This window comes from Tenebrio molitor, chromosome X (genome assembly GCF_963966145.1).
Source record: "Tenebrio molitor chromosome X, icTenMoli1.1, whole genome shotgun sequence".
Classification (NCBI taxonomy): domain Eukaryota; kingdom Metazoa; phylum Arthropoda; class Insecta; order Coleoptera; family Tenebrionidae; genus Tenebrio; species Tenebrio molitor.
This window is the reverse complement of record NC_091055.1, coordinates 1,364,061-1,374,743: the sequence shown is the minus strand read 5'-3', so window position 1 is coordinate 1,374,743 and position 10,683 is coordinate 1,364,061. Positions and strand designations below refer to the sequence as shown.

At 33.5% G+C, this 10,683-nt stretch overlaps 2 protein-coding genes across 5 annotated transcripts in view; both read left to right on the top strand.

Annotated features, from left to right (window-relative positions):
* Window positions 1-217: 217 nt before the first annotated feature.
* LOC138140182 (uncharacterized) lies at window positions 218-8,713 on the top strand. Of its 4 annotated transcripts, none has more exons than XM_069060987.1 (5): window positions 218-1,911; window positions 4,616-4,642; window positions 4,928-5,173; window positions 5,228-5,358; window positions 6,737-6,897. In XM_069060987.1, exons 1-5 carry the CDS (start codon window positions 695-697, stop codon window positions 6,754-6,756), a joined length of 1,641 nt encoding a protein of 546 aa, XP_068917088.1. In that variant the 5' UTR covers window positions 218-694; the 3' UTR covers window positions 6,757-6,897. The 4 variants fall into 4 exon arrangements, 3 of the variants coding, with proteins under 3 accessions (XP_068917088.1, XP_068917086.1, XP_068917087.1); XR_011162449.1 differs by having other exon boundaries at window positions 222-1,911; window positions 5,228-5,690; window positions 6,737-6,878; XM_069060985.1 differs by having other exon boundaries at window positions 237-1,911; window positions 5,228-5,620; window positions 6,737-8,713.
* A 1,253-nt stretch (window positions 8,714-9,966) lies between these two features.
* The window catches only part of hwt (heavyweight), a 56,703-nt gene continuing 55,986 nt past the window's right edge, over window positions 9,967-10,683 (top strand). The window contains exon 1 of the mRNA XM_069060027.1: window positions 9,967-10,096. Coding sequence (XP_068916128.1) covers window positions 10,079-10,096 — 18 coding nt within the window. The 5' untranslated portion in view covers window positions 9,967-10,078. The remainder of the gene's footprint in view (window positions 10,097-10,683) is intronic.

Here is a 10,683-nt window from a genome sequence, read left to right as displayed (position 1 = left end):
TGTTTTAACCGATTTGTGTAAGGAGGGTTAAGTTTTGTCGTTACATTTAAAGATGACACGTTTCCTGACATACGAACGAGTTTAATGAGTTTTCTTAAGTGGAGGGATGTATTGCGTGTGGTGTTCAGATGCGAGGAGTTTTGTGATGATGTTTTTGTAAAGTTGTGGATTCGGTTAGGTTTGTAATGGACCGGTTGTAGATCTGGCGGTTAAAGATGGCGCCTGGTCATTGGCAAGTTGGTTGTCAGGTGTCGCTCTCGGGTTACTTACCAGTTTCGTCGTTAGTTGTCGCTATGTTGCTTATTTTTGATGCCATCTAGCTGTACCCCGCTTTCGAACGTTTCGTGTACTAATATGAGTACAGTGTAGTGCTGTTAAGTGTATGTAATGAAAATCCTGGCTTCCAATGTTTTTAAAATAAAGTTGAAAGTGTTTTAAATCCGGTGAAAAATCTGGTAAATTGTGTCGTGTCGGAACGAGAATTAGTGTAGTAGTTTTCGTATGAATTCAGTCCGGCAAGAGTGTTTAACACCGAGTGTTCCATTTTGATGGCGCTATGGCCGCTAAAACATAACCAGGGAAAATATAAACCCGCCTTAACCTCACTCTTAGTAAACATCAATCAAACCAAAATGGGTTGCAATATCTAGTGTGCAAGTCAGGTTTTGTTTCAAGTATTGACAACCAAAACATCATGAACGTGAAGCAGGAAAGGCACGACGAAGCCGAAATTCAGGCTTTGGCCGACAAAATTTTGGAAGCTAGTAAGAATCGGATGGTTGTTAATCAGCAGAAAACTCACGCTGGCGTTGGACAAAACCTAATCTTGAACTCTATGATGAACGACAAAAAGAAACAGAACAACAGTCTTCAAGCGACGAACTGTGGTGAGACTGGCAAAGCTATAGATGAGGAGTCGGTCCGGGGGCGTTTTGGATGGGAAACTATAGGCAAGAACCCCATACCATACATAAACAGGCTTGGAGAAAAATATTGTGCCGTCAGGATGGTGGAGATGAAAGCCCTCAACAAATACTTAAACTATCTGCACCAGGACATTTACAACTGTACTTGTATCAGGAGTTATTACATTACAGAGCCTGAAGGTAGGCTGCTTAATGAAATTAATATAAAACACTGTGACTACCAATTTGGTAAAGAACAGTTTACCCAACGTGATCTGATTGTTAGACTGAGTGATGCTATTGAATTTTACAATTTCCTCTGTTCGTGTTACACAAAATTAGTAAATGGTGAGACGGATTCGTTAGGACGGAGTGGTTTTATCAGGATTAACAAGGAATCTGTGGTTCCGTATACTGTATATAACGACCAAAAATACGTCCCTCTATTTTATTTCGAAGGGGAAACTGAAAATTTAAAGCAGCGGGCCAACAAACTGGAAGGCTGGGACCTATCTTATTTAAAGTTTTGTTGTAAAGTCCAAGGAATTCGGAACGAACTTTTCGCGCACGATTCCTGTTCTGTTATTAGTTTAAATGATATTAAAAATTACTTTCCTCCGGGTACGCTTTTTGAGGACTACTGGCCCAAAAAAAGTGTCGATTCGCAGTTGTTGATCAGTGGCAACACCAGGAATCAATCGCAAATTATCCAGTGGACCAGACAGCCGACTGGACCGCCGATTGCCCATCCAGTGCCCAGTCCGAGGGCGGTCAGTTTGAGCCAACCCAAGCCACCGTCGGCTAATAGTCAAATGCATAACGTTCATTCTTACCCGTCCTATGGGATGGCTGGTCAACATCCTTATCATCCACCTCAGTCACGTACTCCAGGCTCCGCTATCAGGACGACATACCCCGCAGCCGCAGGCAACAGGCACATGAGGTCGCCTAACTATTATTCGAACATAACTCAGGGACCACCACCACTTGTACCTACCACCCAGGCGTAAGTTAAATTTTTCATCTATAAAACCTACTACTCCTATTTACACGATCGAACAAAACAAAACAAAACCATACACGTGACGTACCAGTGACAGTACAAATTTATCTCATAAATACTATTCTTTTTTAATGTAATATTTAATAACTAGAAGCTATTTTCGATTTCTTATAATTCAAACACACGGCCGAACATTTCTTGATATTGTACAAACATTCATTCCGCGATGCAGCGTGTTATCGCAGTCACGTGACCTGGCCATTCTTCTCGTGCTTTATTGAAACTTTACATTAAAAAAAGAACATGATTTAAATTGTCACGATGATGAACGCAACTCGATTTATTTGCTTGTGTTTTTTTTTTTACTTTTTCTTTGTCCACTCTTTTTTTTATTAATTTTTTGTCACTCGAAAATGTTCTTATTTCAAATGAACTATTCAATGTGAAGGTCGTGGGCAGCATATATTGCTAATTTGCCTGTTATGTGAATTGCTCACCAATTTTATTTTACGAGTCATAAATCGATTTTCGAAAAATGCAAACATCATCACTTAGTGAAAAAGAATTTAACGTGATAACGACTCGTGGTGCTGGTTTGCGTTTTATATAATATGAGATTGTTTTATGACGTGTTTTGTAGTAAAATAATTCATGTTATGAATTATAAGAAGCTGAATTTCTTCTAGTTGTCGACAAACGTCACACAAAAAGCTAAAGAGTAGACTTACTCTCTTCTCGCAATGGAAATACTTGCTAATCCTCGAAGAAATGAAGCTTTTTACTAAAAGAATTGGTGAAGCCGATATTGGTCGAGTGTTTGATTCTTGATTCAATTTACGTCCCTTTATTGGAAGTTGCAAGCCCCAAAAGACCTCATTTCAATTTCGCTGATAATCCCAAATTAAAATTTACCCATGGAAATTGCAAATCCATTGTGATAAGCTGTTTGAAGAATTATAAAGGCCCTAAAAGGCGTGAGAACCACAAGAACAAAAAAAAAAAAAAATAAGGAATTTGACATTCACATTATTTAAATTATTTTTGCTTATCTTCTATGAAAAATTGCTATAACTAGACTTTGCACAATAAAGAATTAATCTGAAACAAAATGGAATGATCAAAACTGAAAATCATTAACTTCACGGGAAGTTATTGTGTAATCAGAAAGTATAGTATGTTCAAATCACATTCGAAATTTTTTATGTCAGCATTTTTGTATTGGAAAGGATATTAGATAATTTAGATTTTAGAAAAAACAGAGATTCAACTCGAATTTAACTTGCCTGTACCGCAGTTAAACAATGATTAGATCATTGAAAGCATTTAAATTGTATGTCTGGTATTAACTTAATATTCTTAATAGAATTTTTTTACTATTTTGTAGTAGTTGGCCATTACTGTTTTCATTTATTACACCAATCAAGGAGAATTTGAAAAGCTGCAAATTATCGGAAGCATTATCGTTGTTGAAAATTTGTTTTTCAAATACCAAAAAATATGTAAGTTAAAGTCGTGAACAAAGACACGTTATTATTTTAATTTTTGTCTTGGTATTGGATGAATAATAATACAGAGAAACAAAGCACGGTAGTGCACCGAAAGTTTGAAATATTTTCTGAATACATTTAAATTGAATTGCATTTTCCGGTGTCGCCGGAAATGACGTTTTTTTCTTTTTTTTAAATCTGCCTATATGTGTATGTGTGACGAACTAAATTTGTTTTATTGATTATACTAACAGATACTATTGTTTGGGCAATTGTCGTGGAGGGGCATTTGCGTTCTATGCCGCCTTCAGTCAAGAAAATTTTATTGAGCAAAAACGAGTCCTCCACACCTTCAACAATTTTTTTTTTACAAATTTAAATCTTCAAACAAATTATTCAGAATTTTGCGCAACACAGAGTAAGTTGAAGACTTCACCGGTGAAACCGGAGATGCCGTTTGATGATGTATAGCACATAACTATGCAGAGATTATCAGTAGTAAGTAAGAACAGTGCTTTGTTTTAATGGGAAAACACGAAATCAAATGTCCAGTGTTGTTGCATGTTGCGACAAATGTCTGCATTTCACAATGACATTTTTCTTTTAACTAAAAACAACGAAATTTAATTTTCTAGGGAAAAATACAAGAATTTATTATTTTTAGTGAGACGAAAGTGTCCGATTTGTCTACTAAAAAGTATACATTTTAAGTATATTTTTACTTAAAATTTACTTATTTGGAACATTTTACTTGACTCTTATTTTCAATTGAAGCATGAAAAGTTGCCAAAATATTCATCTACTCGTATTGTTGTAAATTAGTATAAGTGTATATGTTTTAAGACTATTAGAATAAGAGCAGCATGGGGCTGATGGCGCTTGAGTAATGCAGACCCAATAGAATTTTTACGGTGCATATCAGCTGTAGGCCGTCCTGTACTGACGTCATGAATTACGATATTTAATAACAAGTCTGCATCATGCTGCAAGTATAAAAATAAATGTAAAAATAGAACAACTCATCTTACGACTTTTTATTTGTTGTCTTTGTTAGACGTGTACAGTTCTGTACAAAATAAATCATAATGTTAACATATTTTCTTGTGTGTTTCGTTGGGTCCATTTTATTTTCAACCACGTATTAAAAAAAAAAACAATCTTCTGTGTTCTGGAGGTTTTTTTTTTCGTTATATAAACTAATCAAAAAATGTATGTCTTAGTTATCCTACTTATGGAAAGGAAGATTGGTGAGTTTTAAATGTAAATGTTTGTACTGGACTGTACTAGAATATTGGTAGAAATAAAAAAAATGCATGATTAAGTCCATCGTATGTTAATTACCTAGATAGTTGTACACCAGCAACGAAGTTGTGAAATTATTTTCTTTTTTGTTACTGTGATTAGATGAGTACAATAAAAAAAAAGTATATCTATAGATGTGTTGAAATCCGTGACCACACACTTAGTGCGCATGCGTATTTGTACGTACTATTATAAGTTTGTGACGTTTTGGATTTTTACTTCGATTTTAGGCAATCCAATTTACACTATACGAATGCCCAAACGAACGCAACACCGAATTACATGATATCAGGAGAACAACCCAGTCTTAACCAAATAAATTATCACCAAGAAGAACCCGAGGAACCACAGCCACCTCCCATGATACCTATAAGACAGTTCTTGGCCAACGGTGGTGTGCTTTCGCCGAATTTCTTGAGGCACCAACAAGCTCAAAGAATGCACATGGACGTAGTTAACCAAAATTCAGCTCCACGGTTAGTGTCCCCACTTTTGAGTATATTGTTTATTTATTTTTTTTTTCTCCGAAGGGATTTGCAAAACAATTACAACGTGAGCAACAGGCAGTCCATTCTGATAAACACACCACAACCAGCTCATCAGCAGTCGTCGCGGACTCAACCTAGTACTTTCGCTGAAGAGCAGCACTCGATGTCAAATGGTCAGATGTGTCTAGATGACGTTAATTGTAAATTAATTTCAATCCCCGAACCGCCAACTAGTAGTAACCACATTCCATATAAAATGCAAAAGGCACTAGTTGAAGGGAAATTATTGCCGTGTATTAATATGAAGCCATATGTATACGCTGAATTATTGGTTACATTACCTGATCTCATTATGAATTTTTTTAATAATATACCAGTGCAGTCATGTCAAAGAGTCATGAAAGTACTAGGGATCGATCTGTACAAACCCAACAAGTAAGTTGAGTTGGTTAATTTTTGCATGGGTAGAGGGTGTTAGATCAAATTTGTTGAATATTGCTCGAATGTAAGTATTAATACAGTTGGAATTTTCTGGTGCGCGGTACATGTCAGGCGTCTTAACTGACTCAATTTTCTCATATTTTTTTTATTAACACTTTTTCACCCATTTTAATCGTACCAGTTACAACCAATATATTCCACAAACAAAAAAACAAATATTGATGCAATTAAAAACAATCTTTAGAAAATAGAATATGGACTGTGTTCTGCAATTTTGCAGGTAATTTTTAGTTGTAAGTCCTTTACAGAGGGCGGGTTGTCGCCCTGGCGCCAAAACACCTGCAGTGTAATACCTAATCCTTGGGCCAGGTAAAATTGTCATTCTCTGTACATTTGTGAAGCGGCACAGACGTGTCCAGTAAAATTAAATTACAATTTTTATCTCTATTGCCTTGTTAATTGTACGGAAAGCAACCCCCAAGTCCAAATTTAAAGTTAAGAAAAAGCAGTGCAGTTTTTTCAACTAACAGACTGTTACATTTTTTATTTTACTTGTTACTTAGTGTTTAGCTCGTACGGTTGAAATAACTGGAAAGCGCAAAATAAAAGGGTTATTGACATTTAGGTTATTGACTTTTTTTTAACATTGTCCGATTTGCGAAAGGTTTGTAGTATTTTTGTGCAGGCACAATTGGCGTTGAGGTTGTTAAGAATACGCAAATTTCGTCGTTACGAACATATCTGTAACTTCAATTGTGACGATGTGGTTGAAACGTGCTTTTTGTCTGCAGTGGTATTTATTATATTTGGATTTAGGATGCAACACAAAATACAACCGCGAATGAGTGAACAGACCTAATTATTCAAATGTTACAGAAGTTGTTCTTATAATAATGTATTGCGTGTAACAAAAATACGGGGTAATTGAGACTTTTTAATAAGAGGTGTAATTGTAACATTTTATATTTCGGTTTTTGGTTGTAACATTTTTTGCGGTGTGTATATTGAGTTGTATTAAATGTGCGTTCTTGTTTTTGTTTTGGGGGAAAAAAGTACATTCTTATGTGGTGACGAGAGAAGCAATGTTGATAAAAATTTCGTTGTTTTCAGTTCCCAAACCCACGTGTTAATGGAGTCTGGAAAGTGTCAAAATATGAATGATGTGGTACCTTTAGTTCAAGTAACAAATGTGATCGACTTCATGCCTCAGTTGAAATACATGCTAGGAGGTGTTCTACCCAACATGTCTAACAAACGACAACGGAACAGCTAGGACTGGGCGAATTTGTGGGGGTATAACTTTTACAATTTGTGAAAGTCCACAAACTGAAGTGTTTTATAAAAAGTAAAAAAATGTGTTGTTTTATATAAAAAATTGTTCCTAAAGTGTAAATCAATAAGCACTATTACTGAAAAAGTGAAATTATATACACATGTACTACTGTGCTAGTTATGTAATATATATATATCGATATATATATTTTTTTTTACAATTCATTTGACAAAACATGATATCATGCGATAGAACGTCGGTTAATACTTTCTCTTCTTAATTCTATGGAATGTTATCGTTACGGTTATGTTGAAATGATTTTTGGAATGTTTTTGCCGTATCATCATCATGTTTAATAATTGTTTAAACCGAGCGTTTACATTTTTGATTTGTTAAGTTCAAAGTTTTGTTCAGTTAATCAGGTATTATCGACGTTTTACGGTTGCATGGTCGACGTTTGATCCTGTTGACATTAGACTAGGTATTTTAAATTGTTTAATCACTTTATGGCTATTTCAAGATGGTTTATGTATGTATTTTTTATTTAATTCGGTTAATTAACTACGCGAATTGTTTAAAAATTTGACGCCTTTCTAGTCAATTAAATTAGCAGCGTTTGAAATATTCCAGTATAAGTGGTAATTGTTTGAAATATCTGCTCTATATTTTCGTATATAATTATTTATTTCTGCAATGATCATTATAATATTAATAGATAGTTATATCAATGTGAAATGTCCAGGGTAGGGGATGTAATTTAGATAAAACATTCTGGATTTAGATAATAACAATATGTAATTTTAATTGAGATCTGAAATCATTCAACGTGTATTTAATAAGTATTTTTATTTACTTTCACATATATGTAGAAAATTTGTTTTTAATCGATTTTGTATTAATTTCCCTTGGAAACATTAATTCCCTTGCCTGTGATATTTGAACAGATTACAAATCAGTATTTAATAAATTATCCATTGAGCTTAAACTACATATTTAAATTCCTTATTGCTACTTAACATTTTTTGGCTCTCTGACAAAATTAAATGATATGTATCTGTACAAAATGTTCGTAGAATTACTTTTCTGTGTAATTTTTTAGCAGTTGTTTTCTAGTAGTGTTGTTATATTTTGGCAATTTTTTTCACACAAGTATAGTTGTAATGTTACTATGTATGTATATAGTAAACATTTATTCAAATAAATCTTCTAAGTTCTATTATTATTTGATGGTTTGCCTTTTAACTGAATATATATAAATTATATTGCCAAATTACATTGTTTTCAAAATTTATTTATTTTTTTTTTACAAATAATACCAAGAGTATGTAATTTGTATTATAAATATTTTGTAGAGTAGGAGTGAGTAGCGTTTTTTTTTAAATATAAAGCTCTATCTGTTACTTAGACCTACCATGTAAATAAAAATTATTTTCGTAATTATTATTTTTTCTGTAAAGTACGGTTCACTCTACAGTAACATATTTATTTACTTTTATCATTTTATTTAACCTGCAGTGTTACATACAGTATCAATAGAGTAATTCATAATATACTAACTTGTATTACTTTGTAGGTAGACGTTGTTTGCATTGATGGTACATGTGAATTTCTCCCAATTGGTCCCAATGACGTGCATTGAAACCGTCCATCGATGATTTTTTGAACAATTCTTTATAAATCACTTACTACTTTTAGATTCCATCTGTATAATTTCCTATTTATTTTGTCATTTCTTGTATGTTTATTTTGTTTACTTCATTTTTATTTTGTTTATTATTCTTTCTAAGCCTGTAGAATATAGTATTTATTCTTTATTCATTTGTGTCTTAATTTCTAATTAAAACCATTACAATTTTTGGTAAGTATGCACAAGTATTGTAGTTCGCACAAATCAATAACTGCCACCATAAGTAAAATCTATTTGAACCTGAAGACTAATTTATACAAAAAAGTTTTTATGTAACTATAATAGGATTCAAAAAATTAATTTCAAACATGACTTTTCACTTTCAAAAGAAAACTTGTAACTTGGTTGGTAGTTAAATGTGCATTTTTTTATACCGCTGAAATGCTCAAAGAAAGTGTGGTGAATATGCAATCAATTATACATCTGTGTTGTCTGTTCTAAGATTTAATTCACAGTGCTTTTTTCGGAAGTTTTCAACAAGTTGTATAAAAAAGAGAAGTTGAACGTCAAGCCACGAATTACTCGCGACATCGCCCCAATGGATTTCTATCAGGGTTTCTCGTGACAAACAAAAGAAAAAGATAGCGTAATCATGTCAAAAATGTAGGGCAGCGAATTCCTTGTAATAGTTGCAAATGTCTAATTTCTCATTAACTGATTGATGTTTTATCAGTTTTGGTTTCTGGCGGCATATTTAGTTGGATTTGCGCAAAGAATCTCTCAATTGATAATAATTGACAGCAATACGTCAACCGTCAACATCAATGGGTAACCAGCCTTAGGCATTCAAAATGACTTTTGAAAATTCTAGTTACATACAACATGAAAAACGTAATTTTCCTAAAAGTTCTAATCCTAGAGAGTAATTTCTTATTGACATTACTTTATGTAATACATACAAGAAAATCTGATATGCAAAAACTACAATCACAGAACAGGTATCTATTATGTGTAGAACCAACATGAGGTCAGTCTTGAAGTTTTTTCTCCCAAGGTGTAAATGGGCGGACCAGCTCCGCCTAGCCCCGCCCGGTTGCCACATTTTTTTTTTAATTGGAATAAATCTTTTTATAGGTTTTTTTGCAATCAAATCTGTGTATATACATATTTTTAATATAAAGTAAAACTATAAATCGTTAGAGTTGTGATATTCATTTTGACTTTATAATAAAATAATTACCTACCTTTAAACACAATCGAACAACAGCGCCGAGCGAAATCTAACAGCCAATCAGAAGGCGACAGCCAAACACGTGTTGCGCGAACTGAATATTCACGCGATGTGTTTGTGTTTGAATCTGAGTATTTTGTGTTGATGGAGTATTATTTGTGTTGTTTTATTGTATTGAAGCAGTTTTGTGGCAATAGGAAAAGCTGGTTGTGGGGTCGGGGTCCATAATTGCCAATTAGATAACTCTATTGGACTCCATCGGTTTGCCCACTTAAATAAAATCCCGAACTTTTCCTGTTGCGGTTGCAATTAACGAGAGACATGTCCAAAACAGTAAATGTGAGTATTATACAGGGTTATTCTAAATGATTGCAGTCCAAGTAGGCGTAAAAACTGAATGTAAAATTTATGGTTGCCGCTCCATGTAAAAAACATCAAAATGATGTGAATAAGTGAGTACATACCTTTCACACATAGGAGTTGAATTAGATAGATGCAAAACAACAACTCAATATTTTTGGATTCAATCGATAATTTTAAAAAAGTAAGTAAAACCCTCATCACCGCTCTTTTAACCTAAAAAATGACAGTGACAGCGACAAAAATGACAGTTCACTGAAAGTCGCAAAAATTTCATAACATGGGCATGGCCTGCTTCGACTGCAATCATTTATAATAACCCTGTACAAAATCGAAAGAAAAATATTGCATGCTTTTTGCAAATAAGTTATTATGTAGTTCGTTAATTATTAGTTTTCGATTGTTTTAATAGTGTGAAGAAAATTATGTGGTAGCGCAGTGATAAAATAAACAATATATCAATAAAGAATAAAATAAAAATAAACATTCATTAAATTGTACTAAAAAGGAAAAAGTTATTAGCAGCAAAAATGGCTGCCTTAGGAGAATTCCTTCTGAAGTGTTGA

Bases quoted from the DNA above. Each gene is read 5' to 3' on its own strand.
- LOC138140182 (XM_069060985.1), top strand. From the start codon at position 695: ATGAACGTGAAGCAGGAAAGGCACGACGAAGCCGAAATTCAGGCTTTG. The intron at 4,643-4,927 runs GTGAGTTTTAAA...CTTCGATTTTAG, and splicing joins ACTTATGGAAAGGAAGATTG to GCAATCCAATTTACACTATA. The intron at 5,174-5,227 runs GTTAGTGTCCCC...TTTTCTCCGAAG, and splicing joins AACCAAAATTCAGCTCCACG to GGATTTGCAAAACAATTACA.